The 23563-nt window shown below is 41.0% G+C and overlaps 1 protein-coding gene across 9 annotated transcripts in view; it reads left to right on the top strand.

The window, feature by feature from the left end:
* Window positions 1–23563, top strand: part of ERBB4 (erb-b2 receptor tyrosine kinase 4) — a 633162-nt gene that overhangs the window by 441645 nt on the left and 167954 nt on the right. For all 9 annotated transcript variants that reach the window (XR_008467602.1, XM_054207999.1, XM_054208001.1 and 6 more), the window contains exons 6-12: window positions 5573–5691; window positions 9520–9661; window positions 11169–11282; window positions 12553–12679; window positions 18442–18515; window positions 19971–20061; window positions 21534–21733. Coding sequence is in view for 8 of the 9 variants with exons in the window: in XM_054207999.1 (XP_054063974.1) it covers window positions 5573–5691; window positions 9520–9661; window positions 11169–11282; window positions 12553–12679; window positions 18442–18515; window positions 19971–20061; window positions 21534–21733 (867 nt within the window). In the remaining variant the exon portion in view is untranslated. The remainder of the gene's footprint in view (window positions 1–5572; window positions 5692–9519; window positions 9662–11168; window positions 11283–12552; window positions 12680–18441; window positions 18516–19970; window positions 20062–21533; window positions 21734–23563) is intronic.

The raw sequence follows: 23563 nt of genomic DNA, 5'->3' as shown, positions 1-23563 counted from the left end.
CGTATACCTTAACCTCGTCACCTTGGGGATGCACGTCGCTCAAACGTGTGCAGTACTACATCCCAGTGTCAAACAATTTTGTTCCTAGAAACAACTCAGAGGTATGTCTGCATTTTAATAATTTCTTTTTTTTTTTCTTGAGTCACTGAAGCAAAAAATTCTAATGAGCCCCCCTCCCAAGATAAGATTTAAATTATTTTCCTGGAAAAGGATTAAAAATGAAAGATCTTAATCCGTGTCTTTCATTTCAAATTACATACAGAAAAAAATCAAAATCCTTTTGTTTTTTGCATGAATATCATCTACCTAGCTGCTTCTTATGTTGCCTTCTAGCAATGTTTTTCTGTACTTCTAACTCTGTCTGCAACACCACCTGCATCTAACTTTGTCCTAATGTCGCTCTGAATGTGACAAGAAAATTTACGTATTTAAGAAGACAATTAATAGGAAATTTAAAATAAGCTGTTCTGTTGGAGGTAGAGAAGATGTAATTGCAGGGTACTGTTTTATGCAGTTAACAATCCATTTTTCTTTTACAATTAAATTATTAGTAAATATTAATATCAAACATTTAAAGGCTAGACTGTGTTCTTTGTTCCCGTGTCAGGAGAGGCTAATGTGGAAATACTTTAAAAAAGAATCTATTTTTCAAAGAGTATTGGGCACCCAGTAGATAGAATGTAACCAATTGTAAAAGAACTCAAGAACAAACGCTTTTGGAAGTTACTAATCAAATTTGAAAATCTGTGGTTAAAATCTATGTTACTATTTTTGCTGTTGATGTCTGTTAAGAGTTCGGGGTTTTTTTTTTTTACTTTTTGTATGAAAAAAATTGAAACTTTTACAAATTGCATACATTATTTTATTAAAATGACAGATTATGCACTTTGTCCTAGAGGAATGCAATTGAAACAAAAGAAAAAATCTAAATTAAAATACAGGCCCAACTAAGGGAATGCAAAAAAGGCAAAGCGCCTTTAAATCAAACCCAAAACATATAATTCAGCAAATGTGAAATGCTCCATGGCTGTGTATGTGTACAGGAGTTTGGCCTGAGCATGATTGTATTTATACAGTCTTTGTGCAGCTGATGCTGCTGAGAGAAAGAAGGTGCCGACGCAGGAAGTACCCAGTTAGAGCCGCAGAAGGCAAGCGGGAGTCTGGTCGGGGGAGACAGAAAGAGCTGAACCAGCAGCTTAGATCAATCAGGGTAACCCAGCATTTTTGCTCGGAGCCAGCATCTTTAATTAAAATCCTTGTATTTCTCTAATAACTTTGCATGTTCATAAGACTTTTTTCATTGATTTCAGTTACTTCCCATTTTTTCAGTCATAGTTTTATAGCAGCCTGACATAATTAAAGATTAAGGGAAACAATAAGAGCGACTGATTAATTGCACACGTATATGAATGAAGTGCCCATTCCACCCCATCCCAAACACAGCTTATTGCTGTATCACAGTGAAATACTAGTAGAGACTGACAGTCGGTGTTTGCACTCACAGAAACCCGTCCCAACACATGGTATGTTTTTTCAGGGCCTTGGTGTTTGCTACTGTCCTTTGCTGTCTTGGCCCCGGCTGCGACTGTTTTGTGCAGCCAATTTTTGTGATCCCACAAAGGCTCAGCAGGCGTCAGGACAAGTAATTGCACTGACCCTCCAAAGTCTGGTTTGAAACTTGGGGCCTCAACTGTGATTAGTGAAGGGTCTCTTCACTGTTATGTTGGGTGAAGAAATGATTATCTGGCACCTAAAATTCCTCTCAGGTCCCAGCTCAGAACTCCTGGATCTCACGTGTGTGTCTGGGCTGCAAGAAGGATGTGATGTGAGGGCTGTGATCACCCCTGTCCGTGTGTCCCCTCTAGGAGCCACCCACCAACATTCATCTGCCTGAATACACAGTTTGATATTTTGGATAATATTTATCTTTACATTTCGCTCTTTCGGACGGATCTTAGGTCACGGCTATAGAATCAATTGATTGCATTTGGAGGAAAGCTTTTGGGGAAAAAGCTTGCTATCTTTTTTAAACCAGTGCAGCTATGTACAATTTCTGTAGTGTTACCCCGTGGTAATGATTGCAGGAAGCTAACTGTTGAGTTAAGTTTATTGGAATCTGAACAATCAGATTGTTTTGAGACTTCAAACAATACGTAGTGTTGCCTCGTGTTTCTTTTGCTTTGGGGAAAACCCTTCATTGTAAAGTGTTATGAATATGAGTCCTTAAAAACATCCAGAGCCCACTAAGCTCTTTTCTGTCTTGGTGTGTGGTGCCACTGAAGATAGCTGGCAGGTGCTCCTCAGAGCTGGACCCTCAGGAGCAGTTCTGATCCAAATACACATGCAATGAACCAAAACATAAATATAGTCTGTTGTGGCCTTTACCTAGAATTAAATGTTGGCATTTCTGTTGTCATGGTTTGCTTTCCCAGCAAAATACAGGTTTAGGGAAGAACAGTGACAAACCTTTGCTGTAATTGTGAATTTTGCAAACCACTTTATAACTTACTAGTCTTCAGGAAAACTCAAAACGTTCCCTATCCTGAACAGCGTGGGAGAGGCCTTCGTTAAGGGGTGCCTAATCATAAGCAGAGTATGCTTTTTGAAGGCATTCTGTTTAAGTATTGTGCTGAAAAGGGGGCCATATCCCTCCAGGACAGCTCTGGTGCGGGGGGTGCTCTTGTTTTTTTTTAAAAGGCCAACGTACTCTGCAATAAAGTGTGGTAGTCTCTTAAAAAGTTAGAATTTTTTTTTAAAAAATGTCAATATCTGTAACTTTATACATTGCACAGGCCTTACTGCGGGGCTCTAGAGGAGGGCGAATGGTTTAGATGATTTAGTCCTAGCCTAATAGTATGAAAACTGCTGAAAAGATGTCAGTAAATTGCTTAAATCCATTGTTGTTGTTGGAGCTCGTTCCCCACCGCTGTTTAAACTACGCAGCCCAGGGAAGTGCTATTATCTGCAGCTCGGCTTGAAACAAGTGTGTAATCCTGCAAATACAGATCTTGGCTGGCTAAAAGTAATAGCTTGTGAGCTGACAAGACACACGTGCCTCTTCTAAATATGCCCGGGGTGGTCAGTGTGTTTGTGGTGACGGGCAGCAGGGACCGGAGCGGCAGGTCCCTCCTCCCCTCGAGGCGGGGGATTCACCTCCTCAGGGCTCGGTTTTGGGGAGGCAGCGGTGGCGGATCCCCAGTACCTCTTGCAGGAGATGGTAAGGGACACGCTGCTGGGGCTTGACATCTTTGCCCTTATAGAAGTCTGCCAGCAAACCTCCTCCACGGGGAAGCAATGGTTGTGTAGTGGTGGTGGACAGCTTGACCTGCTCCCAACAGCAGCCGGCACTGAGGTAAAAAAATTGTAATTGAGTTAATTAGGTGGATCTTACTAATTGTCTGCACAGAGGAGCTTTTATCAAAACTTCCCAGATTTAAGCAAAACATTAAATTGCTGTGGAGCACAGCAAGCAATCCTTTTATACTGCATTCTGCCGTTGAGCAGCCGTGGTGTGCTATCATGGCCTCTTCTCTTTTCCTGATTGTATCCGCCTGAAGTTTGGCTCCTTGGCTCTCTGCCTCTAGTGCAACTAAAAAAAAAAAGGATATAGAGTGCTGGTGTACTGTAACTCTTTAGGCCGTGGCAAGTGGGGTGGTGCTGGTGAGGGGAACCCCGGATGCTGAGGAACCTTCTAGAAGGGGGCAAAGGGCGTGCTCAGTGCGGGGGCAGCCATTTTATTGCCCCTGCGCTGCCGCCATGAGGAATGGTGGGGTGCTCGGCCTCGGGGCTTGCCCGGCTGCAGAAGGCGGTGGGAGAGGAGAGGTCATGTTAAACAATGGGGTAAGCACGGTCATGAGCGGTTGCTGTGTAAAAGGGAGACAAGGGAGTTTGGATGGTGCCCCTTCCTTCTCTGAGGAGTGACACAGGTGAAGACAGAGGATTTGGGCTGTGGGATGGAGTGAAAGAATGTCTTCTGCTTCTGTGCCTCTCCGCTGATGGCAGAGGGGAACCTCTGGCAAATGGGATCCTCCATCAAGTCAGGAGAGATCTGGGCTTCACCTCCCTTTGAGGTTGAAGCAGATAGTGCCCGTTCTAGCGCAAATAAGGCACCGCGGACCAATTTCTGAAATGGCAGAAAACAACATGCAGTCACTGAGTAAATGAGGTCTTTGTTCATTTCATGAGATGAGACTCTGTCCCTGTCAGCTCATGGTGTGATGGCAGCATGCTGTGACGGGTGTGTTTTGCTTAGCATATGCTACTGTTTCCTATCTCTGTCCTAATGTTTATCAATACTGTTACTTAAATAAACAAATCCTTGGAATCTGTTTCCCTAGCAGTGTTGACAGCAAGTGCATTTACAGAAATTTCCCTTATTTCTTAAATCAGATTGCATAAGGCACGAAAGTGTTTTCTGTCTGGGGGTTTGCCTCTGGTATCAGCAAGACGGAATTACTCTAAAAATGCGTTGCTTTATTCTGCTGATTATGAATGATGACTTCTCTTTGGTTACTTACATTTTTATGTCCTAAATAAATATTGTGTATGTCAAGAAGCTTTGGCATTACCTTAAGTATTTCCAGAACTAGCGGGGAGAATTTGGATCGCAAAGTACTTACAAAGAAGTTTAGCGATAAGTAGAATCGAGCAGAAAGTTGGATGGAATTTTGCATTCTCTGGCTTCTTGGAAAGCGTTTTCCATAGAGAAGCAATTAAATGCTTTTAACAAAATAAATGGTAAGAGTTAATTACAGAAATGTGACATCCCTGCTTTTATCAAAAGACAGGTGACAGCACAGCTTCCTGGCATTCTGTAGGCAGTGATTGGTATAGTCCTGCACATAATATTAATCCCTTTTGCCATAAAATAAAGATAGTGGCTATAGCCGAGTGAGGGGAGGAAAATGCTGCACTTGTTGACCGTTCTTTGCGCCAGACTAAGCCCTGAGGTACAGTATTATGGTACCAGTTAAACCACTGTGCGTTCCAGTTGGGACAATATAGTTTCCCTGGGAATGAAGGCTGGATTGTGTTACTTAGAAAAGGTAAGTGACGTTTCCAGATGTGTTCCAATGTGCTGGTTGTGTTCTGTTATCTCATTGCCTATTTGTCACATTGGTTGCCATCAAGAACAGCATTTGGCTCGGAGATTGCTGGCCTCGGTCTGAATTTCACACATTTACTCAGTGTTGCTGCTCTTCATGGGGGAGAACTCCACAGAACTGGTGGGATCTTGTGTTATTTTGTGGGAGTTTTTTTCATATCCTTCCATCAGCTGTTTAAAAAACCTAATAATTTGAAAATAATATTCCACCTGAATTTCCGAGGGTGAGAGAAAATGCTTTAAAAATTCTTTCTCCACAGTCCTTGAGCAACGTATATGTTCCTAAAGAGAGTATTGTGAAGGTATTCTGTGGAGGATGTAAGTGGCCAGTACCATTAAGGCAGTTACCTTAAAACTTGAGGTTTTCTTTCGGTATGCGCTTCGATTTGTTGTTTTCCTCAGTGTGCGGTTGAAGAGCTCTCTCCTTAGTTCTGCTTCTCACATGCTGATTTTCCTACCTCCTCCTAGTGACGAAGACGGTGTGTGCAGAGCAGTGCGATGGACGGTGCTATGGGCCCTACGTCAGCGACTGCTGCCACCGGGAATGTGCTGGAGGCTGCTCTGGACCTAAAGACACTGATTGCTTTGTATGTGTGAGACTTCTCATTTTTCTTCTTCCTAGCAGTCACACTGCAAATTCTTAATGCTTTAATCCATGAAATTCACAATTTTGTCCCTTTTAACGTATTGCATGCACACTCCCGGATTTAGACTGCAAATTTTAGCATTTAATATTTTTCACATTATATTAACATCACTTATCTACTTAATATTACCCATTAACAGATTTATGAGATTTGTAAATGCAGATTGGGAACCATTAATATGCTAATCTCTGTGATTTTTATCTTTTGCTTTTCTAAAATTAACTTTTAGAGGTGATAGGGAATTTTTAGAAGTATTTATCATTACATTTGAGCATGGCTTTTTTTACTGTTCTGTGTGCTTAGTGTTTGAAAGTCAGGAACGCAATTTAGCTTCTCCGTGAAAGGTGTCCCCTATTACTGACAGGCTTGATTTCAACTCAGCATTTTCACTTGCCATGCTGCTTAGTGGAGATGGAAGGAAAGTGGTTTCCAAAGTATATTACCTCAGATGCATGCAACTATGTGTGCTTAAGTTAAAACGAGAAGGCTAACTTTTTCCTTAAAAAAAAAAAAATCATATGAACATACAGGCCTTTAGACAAATTTGTCTTTGTAGTCATTATTTATAATCATAGTGTAAGCAGCTTCAGAACCCAACACTGATCTCAAAAAACATGCAGCTCATCCCACTGGGTTGCAGAGACAAGTTTTGCTAATGTTTTCAGGGGAAGCAAACCCAGGCCTAAAGAAGCCTAGAACTAGAACATGTACAGAGAGGTGGATTTTCAAAGGTACCCAAGTGATTGAAGAGACAGATATCTAGGAAGTCGGATAGGCTCCTTTTAAAATCTGCCAGGTAGGACTAGGAGGCGGTATCTTATGGTGTGGACGACTGTAGGTGTTTTGATATTGTAGGCAAATGGATTATAATGAACCAGCAAAAATTAATCTTTCCCTGGCTGAACCTGAAACTTTCTCATTGTTCAGGTATCGTTTGAGAGTGGTAGGTGTTGTGCTTCAAAATCGCATTCTAAATGCTCTTCTTTCGCTGCTGACGAAATGCAGTGATGGCCTGATGTAAGTGCTACCAGGTGTTACTAGAACTGTTCTTTGTGGCTGGGGCTTTGCACAAGTAGGTACTCAGCGTGTGTGGTACACCTGCTCCAGTGCCCACTGGAAGTTCTGCGTTGGCTTTGGACTAGAGAGATGGGAAAATGACATTCATTCCCGTGTCACGTACAATCCAAGTAGGTAAAGGAAAGAGGAAAATGCAGTTATCGTTCCCATATGACTGTTGCGGAACATTCTCAAACCTAATATGTTGAACCCACATCTTGTGTGTCCATTTTCAAAGGTTAAGGACGACTTATTTGCAGCATAAGTTCTGTAATACTGTGGCTTGAAAGAAAATGAGTTAGACTTTCTGAACTGTTGCAGTTATGGAAACATGTACGCTAAAAAAATCAACTAGCGGTTTTGTTTTGATCCAGCAGAGAAGCACCCAGGGCTTTATTCTCATTCACTCCTGCCCTGAGAGCAATGTAAAAGAAATTCAGCGGGGATCTGGCAATTTTCAGGGCTAGTCATTACTTGCTTAGTACACACTGGGTGAAAAGTGTAATCCTTTAGGCTGTAGACAGCTGAGCTTAGCTTTCAGCTGAGATACAACTTTGTTTTCTTCCTGTGTGTGTTCCTGTGCTTTCATTCACAAATTAGTGGCATTTAGCACCAAATGCTAGAATTTTGCATATATTATTGAAGCAATTACAGATCTATACAAAGCATTATAGTAATAAATTAGAAGTTCCCAAATCTTCTCGGCGGGCTTTTCCTGAGAAGTGCCATCTCTCTGAAGAGTATCAGTGTGCTTCACCTTACGAATTTGCTAAACCATTATCAGAGGATTGTCATGTACATGATAGAGTACCTTCTAAGTCAACAGTGGATGTAAAAAAATGCGTTGAGGAAACAAGCTAAATTAGTATTTATTAATAAGCAAAAGCACAGCTTATATGAAGCATTACAAATCCTTTAGTGTATTATGGCAGCTTGCAACAGCATCCTGTTGTAAATATGGTTTTAATATTTCTACATAAAATTCATCCATCCTCCTCCATATGCTGCCATACTCTCATTTGCATACTCACTTCTAAAAGCAAGACAATAACCATCATCTGACATAACTGCAAGCAAACATGCTAAAAGAAAGTTTTAAAGATATTCTTATCTTGCATTCAAAACCAAACTGGGTCTAAACCTTGAAATGCATAGCAGGGCCTGGTTGAGTGCTCATTGGAACCAGAAAAGTGACACAACCCTGTTCATCGAGTGGGCGTCCCATCCAGTTCTTAGTAAGAAAGTAATGCTCTGTATTTATCTTCGTTTTTCAAAAAAACCCTGCCACGCAAACAAAGCCCTGTTTCTGTGAGAAACTGACAGGTTTTGTAATACGCATTTTAAAGAACCAGAAAAGACAGGATCAGTTTGGGCTACCTGCAAGCTCCTGAGGACTGTGGAAGCTCGCGCTCCACATAGGACAATAGGACAGTGCCTTCATCATGTAACACCCAGTTTGTCCCCTTCAGCAGCAGAGTTTACCCTTCTGCCCTGGTTACGTTATTAGCCTCTCCCTTCTGAAACCTCCTGAGGTGACAAGTAACCTCCCTCAGTCCTGCTGGCCCTGATCTGTGTGGAGATAAGAACTGCTAGTAAAAGCAGCAGAACAGAGGAATCTTTTTTACTTTTCTCTCATTTCCAGCCCTGGAGGGGAAAGGACAAAACACACATATTGGTATACTTGCTGACACATTAAAGACTCAAAACCGACTGTATTTTTTACAATCTGGAAAAGGACCAGAAGGATTCATCCGTAGACTAAACCTTAGAAAGCAACCTGGCTTCTGGAAGGCAGGTTAGTGGGGAAGCAGAATCCAGCAGCAGTGGTTGCTTAAACTGCTAGAGGATCCAAACCAGGCTACAGCTTTCATATTCAGATGAAATTTAACATTTACAGTACGCTTTGTGAATATTGCTCCCAACAGCTTTTTATAAGCTGTGTTTAAAACCATAGACACGATATGTGGTGATAAGGATTGTCAAAATTGGTGGCGTTTTTCTATTACTAATTATCAACCTTGCATGGTCAATTATTTTCCCTGCATACCATTACTCCCTTTATCCACACACTCGCCTCTTCATTTGTCAGGGCCCTGTCCTCTGTCAGCTGTGGGTGGCTGAGCTTGAATGCTAAGTGATACAAAGTCTTATTTTCTTTTCTCAGTGTGTGAAGCAACTGACCTTGTTAAACTTGCCACTTAGGGAAATGACCCCCTCCTGTGCTAGCTCAAAAGAAGCTCTTATCCCTCTTGCTTTCTAATTGGGAATTTCAGTTTTCAGCTGGATGATGTAAGAAATCTAAAGGTTGGACCTCTGAAGGAGTCATTAGCATTTGTTTAGACTGACTATGATAAATAGCTGTTCACTTTTGGCAGTTTTAGAATGTCCTATCGAGTTGTGAATTAGCTGATTGCTAGTAGTAACAATAGTTATGAAACAAATTACAGTGTTGTTACGTTTTTGTAAGAAGTGCTGTAACAGTCAACCGCGTTTCAAATCAAGGGGGTTCTTTGAGCCCCCTTTTATAAATCATGTATTTGCTAAGATCCTAGCAAGAAATCTAAGTAGCCAAAGTGAAGGTTAGAAAACTATGTATCACATTCCTCACTGTTGCAACACATCTGAACAACTAAGACTGTATTTTAAACTAAAAAAAAAAACAAAAACAGCTGTATAATTTAATTTAATATTTTTTTCTCCCTTGCTTTGCAGGCCTGTATGAATTTCAATGATAGTGGTGCATGTGTCACGCAGTGCCCCCAGACTTTTGTATACAATCCTACCACCTTCCAGCTGGAGCATAATCACAATGCCAAGTACACCTATGGGGCTTTTTGTGTCAAAAAGTGCCCACGTAAGTGCTGTGTTAGCTGCCTTTTCCTGTAGTGATGGAAAGTTTGAGTTGCATTTCAGGAACCTTACAAAACAATGTAAGAATGAGAGCAAAGTGCATAGCACAGTATCTGGAATCACTCCACATGTGCTTGCAGCCGGTAGTAACTCAGTCACGTGTTAACTAAAGGCAGTGGCACTGCCCAAGTGACCCATACTATAGCGATTTTCTTAAAGAAAGGAAATTCACTAGGTTTCTGTTTTCATGGTCACCACATTACAGTCGTGCCTTAGGTCAGCACGTGTAAATTTCAAAATGAACTATTAAAATAGTTAGTGGGATTGTAAATGGGTATAAACTTCTGTTTCAGAAAAATAACAGTCCACCACCAGTAGTACCTGGCACCAAAGGCTTTCATGATACTGATGCCCTTTTCTTAGCTTGGAGTAATGACGGTTTGACAGAAAGTCACCGTAACTATTTTCTGAGCAGTTCTGGCCAATGAGGAAAGACCATGCAATACCGACAACCATACAGTCTTAAAACTCCAGAGTAAAATTAGAGGGGAAGAGGAAGTTAAAAAAAGAATAATCTCATGCATGTAAAAACCGCATGCTTCTGAGATACCAGACAGATGATGACAAGTAACAGAAAAAATCAGAGGGTCAGCACTTACGTAGTCTTTGATACTGCCTTTTTAGTTAGAAAGAAAAATAAGGGAGACAGTAATCTTGCTCTCCCTTTCGTTCCCACCAAGGTTTACAGTTGTGTTGTGCATTAATTACTTTATCCATAAATTACATATAACAAGGATGGGTAATCTATAATACATGGAAATATAATTCAACCCAAACCAAAAATCCAGATTTTTAATCTCTTGGAGAACTTCAGATGACAGTAGGCTGAGGCTGTGACTGTCAAGGCTTAGTTCTGTCTGTAATAGGGTGGTGGGTTTTTTGAAGCAAGATAGTATTTTTTACAAAACCGGTATAACATGCACTGCTTAAGGGATATGATTCTTTGTCAGCTACTTCATTGAACTTTTTTTCTTTTTTTTCCCTTTATTGGCCGTATTAAGCTTTCAATTAGGTAGGATCAGTCTATATCCCCTTTGGCAGTTGTTTTACAAGGCAAAATTGAAATACTTGTCGTTGTCTTGTGCAGTGTTTTATCCCAGACGTATATATTTGTATGTGTATGAAAAAGACAGAGCAGAGCATCTTGTTTTATTTCTCCCAATTACTGTAGCTTTTTTTACTACAAATAATAATGAAACCAAATTGGGGGAGGAGGGGGAATCAGGCCTGACAATTCATGGATTTTCCTAAGTCTCCAAAACCATGCCTAATTTGCTCGCTTCTGAAAACACGGAACATTAAATGTTAATGTCAATGAGGAATTAATAATTAATTGTGGTAATTAATGTGGTAATTAATAATATGTATTGACACAGCATCCAAAAACATGTGTCCCGGTATTACTCACTCCAGTGGTTCAGTTACTGCTAGTATCTTCTTTCTCTTTTCAGACAACTTTGTGGTGGATTCCAGCTCTTGCGTCCGTGCATGTCCCAGCTCCAAGATGGAGGTTGAAGAAAATGGTATTAAGATGTGTAAGCCCTGCACTGACATTTGTCCTAAAGGTAGGCAAGAGTTTAGCATAAATTTTCTTGAATGTAGTCTGTGCTGTAGTAGAGCAGAGCAGGGTGTTATTTTGGCATGAAATACCCTTCATGAGTAGGTTGTAGAATATCGATAGCCTTTGGATACCCACAGAACTTGGAGCTAAGTAGGCCGTGTGTGAAGCATATAAAATAGAACAAAAATTTATTGAGCTGTAATGGTAATATAACCAAACCAATTACTTTTGGTTAGATAAAAGGGAAAGGGATTTCTCAGTTGGTTTTAGAGAAATCTGAAAGAACTAATTATTGTGTTATTTTAATGTCCTTTTGTCATTGCATAGGGGGCCATACTAAAGCCCTGATGTCAATGTATGGCACGTCGCATACTTGTAAATACAATGTCAGGTTTCCATTTATTTACTTTGTTTTTTAAAAATGTCTCTGTTTTCCCAGCATCTTCCACCTCCTTTTAAGTGTCTAAAACATAGACTAGAAGTTTTTCAGTGGTGGTGGTGTTGAGAAGACTGAAATCTATAGGTTACTTTGCTGTCCCAAGCTCCACTAGGGAGTCTTTCTGCTCCCTGCCTGAAGGTCTCAGAAGCAAAGCAGCATCGGTTTTGCCAGGTGGGCCTGTGCCACCTTTCACTCCTGGTGGAAGCCGTATCTGGAAGGGAATTCACAATGAAGCTACTGAAAAACTCTGTAAATCAACAGTCACTCCACGCGGCCGAAACAGTCCAACACAGAGATCTCTGCCAAGGCAGGGTACTGACATGCTGAATTCTTAAGTGAAGGCAATGTCCAGCCCTTTCATCTAATTGCAGTAAATAACTTTTTTTGCTGGATAGTTTTGTGCATGAAAATACATGTGTAGTGTTCCTATCAAGCTCTTAGCCTTACTCTGTGAGACGGCAGTGTTGGGACCCCCCAGCTTCTGCAGTGAGTAGTGCACAAATAAATGGCAAGGCCACCAGGGTAGTCTGAGCTAAGTCACCAACTAGCTGTTTACAGCTGGCTTAAGTGGGATTTTGTGTGGTTCACACTTGCCTTTAGATCCACTGTAAAATACCTTACCCAGTGTGCCAGGATGTCCTTCTCTGGCAGGTACTCTAGCTTATTGCTTTTCTCAAATCAGCACCTGCTTCTTTGGGAAAAGGGAAAGAGTGCCATTTTAACACCTCTCTGCCGCTTCATCTCTGACAGAAATGAAGACTGGTGTCTAGAAGAACTTATTCTGATTCAGGAATCATTTTTCCTAGTTCTTTACACACACTCCTTGTTTTGGCAGCATGTGATGGCATTGGAACAGGGAGTTTAGTGTCAGCTCAGACGGTGGATTCCAGCAACATTGACAAGTTCATAAACTGCACCAAGATCAATGGCAACCTTATCTTCCTTGTTACTGGGATTCATGGGTAAGTGACAAAACGTTAAGACATTATGTCGTGGTGCCAGCTGAAACAAATTGCGTCCACCTCTTAATGATGGCCACTGGCTTCTTTTACGGAATAGCAGATCCAGGATAAATTAGTTTTCTGCCTTCCATTATCAAGGAAACTGTTACCTTGATTCTTATGACTCAACATCTGGGAAAAAAAGGATGAAGTAGACTGTTTGCACTAGAAAAAGACAACTGTGATATTTCGTTACTTTATGAGATCGTCGGTACTGGCTTGCAATAATGGCTAATTAGAGAATAGAAGGGAGAAAGGGAAGTTGCTTTCCATTAGTTTGTTTAAATTTTGTGTGACCAGCAGTCTGACGGGCAGAATATGCGGAGAGTGCCTCACCTAGCATAAACCGGATGGCTGTCACTGCAGATACTTGCAAAAAAAGCTGCCCTCTCTCAATCAGTTTTGAAGTATATATTCAAGTTTCAATTGCAGAGGTGCACAAAACTCACTGGTATTTAAATACAGTATTTTGGTTTAAATAGGGCTGTATATTGAATAAGTCTTAGTCACGGTTGAAGATGTGGAGGTACAGAACCAGTATTTAAAATTCTCACCAACGTCTCCTTCTAAAGGAAGATTTACCAGGCAGATAACTAGTGCCTTGCTGTTTGCAGGTCAGCGCACTGTGCATTTGCCTTTGTAGCTAAGTTGAATACATGGTGCGGATGCCAAGGTGGGATGCATCCTGGGAAGACAGACATACTCTGCTTTGATGGTCAGCCGAGGTCCAATGCAACTAGCCGCTTTCTTGCATTGTATTCTTTCTGTCATTGAGAGAATACAAATACGATTGTATCTTCTTACTAATTCAAGCCTTCATGTTGTAATCAACCATGGTGAATGTGACACTTGGATGTATTTTGGGACCTATTAAAGTGAGCAAAATGCTCAAAACGTACAAATTAGATTTAACCCTTTTGCCCCTTTGTTGCCATAAGTAGGCAGATACTTTGTGGTACGCTAACAGTGAAAAATACTCAATTGCTTCTACCACTGTGTAGGCTTCAAATTTGAACTTGTTTTTTAGGTTCTTTGGAGCTTTCAACATTGCTTGCTTAAATACAGTTCCCAAACCAAGTCCATGTTTGCAGCTGTATGGCATAATGAAAATGTGATTAACTGAATGTCTGCAGATTGATCTGAAATGGAATTCTGGTCTGAAGTAGTACCAGCATATTTTTCTTTAGCCCTTCTATAGATTCTATAGATTCAGATATGTTTATATTGTAAGAAGGTGGCTGACACTGGGCTGCCTGGCTCAAATGTACCCTCCGCGGAGTGTACCCTCCTCAAGTGTACTCCTCAGCGGAGTGTACCCTCCGCTGGATAAAAAACTGGCTGGATGGCTGTGCCCAGCGAGTTGTGATTAATGGAGCAAAATCTGGTTGGCGGCCAGTCATCAGTGGTGTCCCTCAGGGCTCAGTTTTGGGGCCAGTCTTGTTCAATATCTTTATTGATGATCTAGACAAGGGGATTGAATGCACCCTCAGTAAGTTTGCGGATGACACCAAACTAGGTGGGAGTGTTGATCTGCTTGAGGGTCGGAAGGCTTTACAGACGGATCTAGACAGGTTGGATCAATGGGCCAAGGCCAATGGGATGAGGTTTAATAAGGCCAAGTGCCGGGTCCTGCATTTTGGTCACAACAACCCCAAGCAACGCTACAGGCTTGGGGCTGAGTGGCTGGAAAGCTGCCCAGCAGAAAAGGACCTGGGGGTGCTGCTGGACGGCCAGCTTAACATGAGCCAGCAGTGTGCCCAGGTGGCCAAGAGGGCCAATAGCATCCTGGCTTGTATCAGGAATAGCGTGGCCCAGAAGGAGTAGGGAAGTCATCGTGCCCCTGTACTCGGCACTGGTGAGGCCTCACCTCGAGTACTGTGTTCAGTTCTGGGCCCCTCACTACAGGAAAGACATTGAAGTGCTGGAGCGTGTCCAGAGGAGAGCTACCAGGCTGGTGAGGGGTCTGGAGAACAAGTCCTGTGAGGAGAGGCTGAGGGAGCTGGGCATGTTTAGTTTGGAGAAGAGGAGGCTGAGGGGAGACCTCATTGCCCTCTACAACTACCTGAAAGGAAACTGTAGAGAGGCAGGGGTTGGCCTCTTCTCCCAAGGGAATAACGACAGGACCAGAGGAAATGGCCTGAAGTTGTGGCAGGGGAGGTTTACATTAGATATTAGGAAGAATTACTTTACTGAAAGAGTGGTCAGGCACTGGACCAGCCTGCCCAGGGAGGTGGCTGAGTCACCATCCCTGGAGGTATTTAAGAAACGTGTAGACATGGCTCTTCAGGGCATGCTCTAGTGCCCAAGATTATTGGTTGGTGGTGGGGTGTTGTGTGTGGGGTTGTGGGTGTGGAGTTTAGTTGGTGGGTGCTTTTTTTTTTTGTGTGGTGTTTTTTTTTTTTTTTTTTTTTTTTTTTTATGTGGTTGGACTCGATGATCTCAAAGGTCCCTTCCAACCACTAAGATTCTGTGATTCTGTGAAATTTCCCTACTAGGTGAGGTGGAAAGAAACAACTTGTTTCCTTGATTTGATATAGTGATTGGTTATAATGCTTCACCTGCAACTTGACTCCGGCCATGAGACAGACAGTTGAAAATCCGCTTCACTGAGGCCCTACAGCTCGGTGATTCTCAGAAGGCCAGCAAATGCGCGCTTCCACTCTGCAGTTGGTCTTCTCATCTCTCCAGCAGGGAGTACGGTGTGAGAGGTTAACAGAGCATAGGGAGGAAGAAGGACTTTGGTTCAAGTGGTTCAAGGAAATGCTGCTCTGAACTTTTTGAAGCCCTGAAGAAGGTCACACAGGAGTCAGCGCTCAGGCTGTCACACTTTCTGATCTGGCCATACGGCCGACTGAGAGGCTGGATGTAAAACTATTAAGTCTCACAGGACAGGAAGTATTCTAGTACATGCAAGACAAACAGCTAGAGGACATGAGCAATTTGGTGTGGATTATTCCAGTGCATTACATGAAATGTACTTTTGAGTATTAGAACTCCTTTTGTTGCAAAGGTTATATTAGCTGCAAAGTTACGAGATGAACCTTATTAAAAAATCTGTTGAAATGAAAGGGACCAAAACCAACCTTGAATAAAACCGTATTGATCTGAAAAATATTTAAATTAAGGACTACAAAGCAGAGGGTTAAAATATTTTGTTCTATTTTAATAGACATGTAATGTTGAAACTGTGTGCCACTTTGTCTCTCATTCTATGTAGAAAATTCACTCCAACAAGTCTTAAGTATGAGGACACTGAGTTCTGCAACCCTAAAGCTTTCCACAGCATAAATTGCAATAGTATATATTAAAAGAAGAAGATTTGAGAGTTAATGAAAATAACTTTATACTTCTGGAACCTTTTTTTTTTTTTTTTAAATTCTATTAAATTTTGCAAATCAGTAATACAGAAAGGAAATTTAAACAATGACACTTGCTACACAAGTAGTTTATAATATAAATGGACAGTATGGAGCAACAACAATAATACATATTTCCACTCAACATTTAGTTGACTTCTGTTATGAATCTGTTTACTTGAAGTGAACGGTAGCTTTTAAGCATATGAATTTTCAGTGTTTCAGATTGTAGGGACTTAAAGGCTAGCTCTCCATGAGGAACTGAAAGACTTTTTGTAGTGGCACACAATAACCTCAGTGGAAAATGCTGAGTGGATTTTTTTGTTGGTTTTCACTGGTAACTCTGGGGTTACAGTTGATCCTGTCATATTTTTGCTCCTGTGGTTCTGTAGCCAATCTTTTCCTTTCCTGAGTACTTGAACTTTGTCTTTGTGAATTTCTAATAATTTTTGTACCAACTGTATATATAATTATGAATTGTTTTGATGCACAATTATTTATAATAGTTTATATATAAATTAGGTAATTATGACTTTGCTTTAATTAGTGTCCAGAGGTTAAGTGAGATGAAGGTAGACCTAATTTTGGTAAGTCAGTAGTTCTTATTCTTTTAAGGTGATGCTCTGCTGAAGTGTATGGATAACGTGATCTTCATTAGGATCCAAATCTGCTACCTGAGACAGACAGAAAACATGTTGGCTGAAAAACGGGTGGGAGCTGTATAGGTCAGGTGCAGCCTTCTCTCTACTGTTCCCTTCTGGCTGGGACGCTAAAAAGCCAAGCTGCCTTCTGCTCGTCTTCCTGCCTGTGAAGGGGTGGGATATACCAAGGAGAGCTGTAGTTTAAGGATGGACAGCCCCAGCTCACAGCAAATGCTGCCTCCTTCTTCCCCTCACTTGCAGTAGGAGCAGCAAGCCCTCAGTGCTCACCAGCTTTTTATCTTCCCTTTAGTTGTCCATCTCCAGTTTCACAACGAGCTGAAACTCTCATTCTTGGAGCTGTGCCTGTTCTACTGAGAAATCATGGCTTCGCTAATAAGAATGGTAGAAGATGACTGCGTTATTCTACAGTTTTATGTGTTGATAAAACACCTGAACAGACATTTGGCTGTATTGTATTAAAGACATTGTATCTTTAAAGACTGCTTTACCATAGGATTTGGAGGTGAAATTCAGCAACCTCATGTTTACTACAGGCAGGGGTTTGCCTTTTTAATAGTAGCGCATTTTAAAAGCAAAGTGTTGTGTTCCTGTTAAGTAGTCAAAACTTGTTATCCAGTTTTCTGAGAGCCCCAAATTGTTAAAATTAAGTGTATATGGTGCTTCGTGGTCGACTGGGCTTTATGTTAAGGTTCAAGAACTCATTTGATCACTGCTAACGTGGAGTCGCTTCCAGGATGTTTAGAAGTGACCTCATCAGTCTGTCCCCCCATAGACTTGTGAGGCCTGTCCCCAAAGACAGCCTGGTTGATTACCTGCATGTTCCAATTCCAAGAATATTGTCTCTTGGAAAGCAGAAGGAGGTGAGGTAGAAATGCATGCTCCATATTTACTGAGGATGTTTCCTACCATTAGAAAAAACACAAAAATACCGTAACATGGTGTGCAGAAGAGCCTTTTCCTGGATTTTTAAAGGATTTTTGTTGGGGTTAGGCTTCTAGTCGTCTTCTTAAATAGTTGGAGAGTCTTTACTCCTTTAAAATTAGGGGGAAAAATATTTACTAAATGATGGCACTCTCAAAATCAAGGTCAGCTTCATCTTTTTGCATCGTAGCATATCTAACTTTAAAATTTTAATGTTTGGCGGGGGTCATTTCTCAGGTGACAAACTTGGTTGGCAAGGATCTGTGCTTTTTGCTGTTCCCTGTTCAACACCTTCTGCCAAGTGTACCCTTTTAATGCCACGTATCAGGAACAGCTGGCAAGCTCTTAGTTTTGCTTTGCTTAAAGCTTGTCACTTGTTTCAGTAGCAGTTGTGTTAGTTCTGGTAGCACGGTATCACAACTGTACCATCTGAGCTAGCGTTCCTGGAAAAAATGTTGAAAATTTATCTTTCCTTTATGGAGGTCACACATGGTTGTTTAGAATCTGTTTGTTTTCCATGAGCAAAAATGTTTGCTAAAACATTAATGATTTGAAACTTAAAGATGCTAAGCATCATTATTTTCCTTCAAGATGACTTGGGAGAAGTTAGGCATAGGTTCTGCAGGAACAGCAGTCTGAAGACACTGGAAACAGTCTGAAGAAATCTGGAGCTGCCTAAAAGCAAAGTGTTGACCTCCTGAATGCTGCTTTCTATATGGCATAGCTTTCATGTGCTGATCTTTTTTTATTCAGAGTATCACATTTTGTCTTTTTAATCTTTCAGGGACCCGTATCACACAATTGCCGCAATCAATCCAGAGAAATTAAATATCTTCCAAACAGTGAGGGAGATAACAGGTAACATACTTCTGATTTCCTAGAATCTGAACTTCTCACTTTGCGTTTATGGTTGTCATTTGTTGGGTTTTCTGAAGAACACAAGGTGGTTTTTTCTTTAAACTCTCAATTTAAACTCGTGAAAGTTTAATACACAACGACTTCAGTATCAGTTGGCATTTACAAATGTGTTGTCCTCTGCTTATGAATGCAGAACATTCATTATGTTGGGGGTACAAAAGCATCAGGAGACCAAGACCTTACTGTTGAGTGGGTGAGGGGTCTTGGTCCTCACTTGAAAGTGTTTGAAATATGCCTTGGAAAAAACCAGACCAGTCAATGTGGTTTTGCAGCGACTTCTCTTGGTCTAATAGCAGATGCTGCTGCAAATTAGCTTCTGTAATTTAAAGAAAAACATATGCGTGGAGAGGTAGTACTATATTTTGTGACTTTTCAGTGGGGTCGTGTAGCAAGAACACAGTACTTTGTTTTCTTGCTTCTTCTTGTTTCACCTTTCGGAGGCAGGGAGACAGATACTACAGCTTTGAGTTCTTGATTGATTGCTAGTTATGTATAGATAGGGAAATGCAAAAAAAATCCTATTCCATGCACGCAAAAAAAATCTTTGGACATTACAGCATGATTGTTGCTGGGTGGAACTCAACAAGTGTTTCGCATTTGAAGTAAGTTCTCTCCCATGTGCTTCACCTCTCAGAAGCTGTGTATTTCGGCAAGCCACTGGGATTAAAAAATGAAAGTAAACTCTAAATCTCTCCCTAATTAATGTCAAAGATAATCTGGCATCTGGGTGTCTGTGATTTGCCATTCTTAAGCACACTGTCTAATTGACAGTCTCAGCTCTACTACTTAAGTGGAATTATCGCTGTGCTTAAAGATGTACTGCATTTCAGTCCGGTACCGAATCAAAATCAGAGGGAACTGCGCTCTGCAGAAGATGGGTAGCACAAAACAATACGTAGCTCCACTTGTGCAGAGAATGCTCTCTGGTGATGAACAGTCCTCAAACACACTCAGAAACGAACGCAAGTTCTTTGTTTTAGGAAAGTCTTGTCATCTTCTAATTATGGATCTCTCAACTTCATTTTAGAACCGAATGTCCCTAATTCAGGCAAATCTTCTTTTTTTTTCTGCTGCTGCTGTTTTGAAAAGTCTGGGAGGCTTTTCAAGGTTCCAGCCTGGGTTTAGGTGCCACCCTCACTGTGGCTGTTGACAGTGGATGTAATGCTGCTGTGACTGTTAGAGTCCTCCTTCGCCTTCCTGGGGAGGAGACAGTGGTGAGCAGGCTGATGAACTCAAAGACGTTAGTCTGCAGCATTCATTACCTATTTATTTCTTTTTCTCAAAGCAACGCTGTCTTTTATTCATAGGCTGAGCCTGTCCTAATTCATATATGTGATAAAGCAGTCTTTATGGCTGAAATCATTGACATTCCAATGCTTGCCTTTTCTTCTTCAGGGTATTTGAATATACAGTCGTGGCCTGAGAATATGACAGATTTCAGGGTGTTTTCTAACCTGGTTACTATTGGTGGAAGAGCTCTCTATAGGTAAGGTGCTTCCTCTGTTGATGGAATAATTTTTTAATAGTATTCAATGATTCTTTGTTCAGTAGCACAGAGTGCACCATCCTTTGGGAAGGGCATCACAAATTGATAGGTTTTTCTCTGTTAACAAGGTATTCATTAACAGTATCTTTGCTAATCATTTGTTTATAATAGGTAATACCTTTTGAACATAATAATTCAAAAAAAAAAGAACATCATCTTGGTTGATTGCTGTAGCTATTAACGCATTGTCTAGAAAGTATATTTTATGCTTTAAAATAGCTTTTGAATGTGAAACATAAGTTGAAAAGACATTAATAGTAGAATTTAGTCCCATTATCAGGAAGTTTATGTGGTTGCAATTGGAAGTGCAGGCTCATGTGCCCAAAGAACATCGTCGTCTTAAGAAGTGGTAAAAAATAAATCCAGGTAAGGACACTGAAATCGCTGAGGTACCTTCCAGGTGAGGTGTACATTAGCTCTGTAGCACCATTTTTACCAGAGATGTTTCTGTATGAAAACTCATATGGAGGAATTGATTTGAAGAGAAGAAAATGTGGTGAAAAATAATGAAGGAAGCACAAGAAGGCATCTGAATGACATATACTGCAACCCCTGGTTCCCCATTGTGTAAATATAGTAAATCAGTCGTGGGATTCTGCTGGCATCTTAAACAACAACCCAAGCAGATTATGAATAGCAGTGAAACCTTGAGATTGAATTACAGCCCAGCATTCTGCTTGGAAGCAGCAATTTTTATTTGGAACAGCTGGAAAACAATTATAATAATTAAAATACAATAACCTAAAGGATGCCCAAAAACTGGATATTGTCTTCACCAATATTCAGTCATAAAATATGTGCAGTCATTTCCATGTTGCACAGACAATCATTTACCGTTCCTTTCATGAAGAAAGGAGATAACCACATATTACAACAAAAAAGAAAAATGAAATATAGAAAGTGGGTTGGAAAAATTTCCTTGAAAATAACAATTTCTTCCTGTATTACTATAAATGACATTAATTTGATGCCTGACAGAAGATGTTAATACATTTTGCATGACTTTGTCAGTTTCTCCTTAGCATATAAACTATCGTAGTATGAATTCTGTTGTCTTAGAAAAAAAATCAGGATTTTACTCAGTTTTCTCAACAGCACCTTATCTCAAAGAATGTGTTAATGGATGAAACGTAACTAATTGACATGTTTTGCTGACCTGGTTGGCCTAGTTGTGTGAGCATCACAGCTTGCAATATCGCAGGGCTCATAATTTTCCAGGCAATAGAACTGGATGTTGACTCATAAAATATTTGTGTTGCCTCAAAATAAGTTTTCTGACCAAATTCCAGTTTTGCCAAAAAGATCATCTTGACATTAGGAACTAACTGTAGCGGGAAATTCCCAACTAGCTCTAGTAAGTTCCACCTCCTGGAGCTAATTCCTGTTCTCTCTTACTTTTGTTTTCATCACAGTGGCCTTTCCTTACTCATCCTGAAGCAACAAGGTATTACCTCTCTGCAGTTTCAGTCCTTGAAGCAAATCAGTGCTGGCAACATCTACATAACAGACAACAGCAATCTGTGCTACTACCACACTGTTAACTGGACCAGCCTCTTCAGCACACCCAGTCAAAAGACGGTGATTCATCGAAACAAAAAGGCAGAGAACTGCAGTAAGTACTGCCGCTCAGTGACAGTCTTCGTGCCTATAATTGTCTCACTTGGGAGGAAAATGGTACAATTACTGACAGGATACAGTGCGGTGAGCAGGCCAGGAACTTGGCTGGTGTCTCCTGGAGCTCCATGGACGTTGGTGGAGCTGTGATCATTTACAGAATCTAAGGATTTGGCCCAGTCTGCCTCTGAGCAGATTTATAGGCAAATGAAATGTTTTAAAGTAGGAACAAATGAAACGGAGAAGAGAGAGGACACTGCTTCCTTACCATGATGTGAACTTTCCAGATTAGAGATCCAGTTTCACGAATATGAGTTTTGAAGGCCATAATTGTAGAGTGAATGTAGTGTTCATGAAAGGCACTGATTTCACAGATTTGAAAAGTACAGCCCTTTCCTTATGGAGTGAGATTTGCATCTTTTGATTCTTCTGCCCTGCTTCACCACAGTGGCTCTGTCTCAATCCAGAAAGGTCGCTTCAGGGACTGGTTTTGATCACTGCGTTCCTCCTTTCTGCATTTGACCTGTCTGATAAAGAAGATTACTTTTAATTGGGCCTGATTGTCTTTCAGGAAAGCATACTTGCCAGTACCTGGGCTGAGATCATAGTACTGAAAAGCAAATAAATGCTATGTAGCAGATGAAACAATTTGGTTCTGCAGAGATCAGGCAGCAAATTGCATTAATACAGTCATGTTGTAGCAGCAATACAGTTCATTTCAAGCCTCTGTTAGACTGCTAGCAAGAGAGGATATTCATTAAATTGCTGTGTGTTTAAGAGCTATTTCTGAGTTTTGTGCTTTGACCGTCCAGAAATGTTTGCTTTGTGTTTTTTCAGGCTATGGTCCTACTTTTAACTTATTCTTTTAGTTCCTTCCCCCTCCGCCCTCCCTTTGAAGTACTATTCTGTTATGTTTTGAGAGAATTTTTGGCTGTGCTCATCGCTGTAGTATGAGTGTACCTTCCAGTGTTAGGTGAAACAAACTGTACACTTATCACTGCTGTTCAGTTATTTTTCTAATATTTTCTGCCACGTAAGAATGAAGCAGAAGGTCTTGTTTGGCCTGACTTTTTTGGGGGTATGATGACGATGATAATGATGTGTCTCTACACACAAGTTAAAAAAGTGAAGGTTAAAGAAATGCCTGTTGCAGTTGATATAGATAGTTTAATTGTGATCGTGCCTGCAGGTGTAGAGGGAAAGGGTTGTTTCTTAACCTCCAGCAGACCACTGTCCAGTTTTAAACTGCAGCATACTTTATCCTTTGATTAAGTATGCTTCTCTTACGTGAGACAGAAGGATGTGTTGAACATAACTTTTCTTGGTAGAAGTTTATCATAGAATAGTTTGGGTTGGAAGGGACCTTTAAAGATCATCTAGTCCAACCTCCCCTGCCATGAGCAGGGACACCTTCAACTAGATCAGGTTGCTCAGAGCCCCATTCAGCCTGACCTTGAACGTTTCCAGGGATGGTGCATCTGCCACCTTTCTGGGCAACCTGGGACAGTGTTTCACCACCCTCACTGTAAAAAATTTCTTCTTTGTATCTAGTCTGAATCTTCATTCTTTTGGTTTAAAGCCATTACCCATTGTCCTATCGCAACAGGCGCCTCTAAAAAGTTTGTCCCCATCTTTCCTGTAGGCCCCCTTTAAATACTGAAAGGCCACAATAAGGTCTCCCTGGAGCTTTCTTTTCTCCAGGCTGAACAGCCTCCTGACTTCCCATGAATAACTAGTGCCTTCAGTCTTGCCAGCTAGAGCATGTGTAGATGGCTTGTGGTTCCGCTATGCAGCCTGTTTTTTTCTGCCTCCACATAGAAAGCCAACT

The sequence above is a fragment of the Rissa tridactyla genome, chromosome 7, assembly GCF_028500815.1.
Source record: "Rissa tridactyla isolate bRisTri1 chromosome 7, bRisTri1.patW.cur.20221130, whole genome shotgun sequence".
Lineage (NCBI taxonomy): Eukaryota > Metazoa > Chordata > Aves > Charadriiformes > Laridae > Rissa > Rissa tridactyla.
The sequence above is the reverse complement of the archived record's forward strand: the minus strand, read 5'-3'. Positions and strand labels throughout refer to the sequence as shown.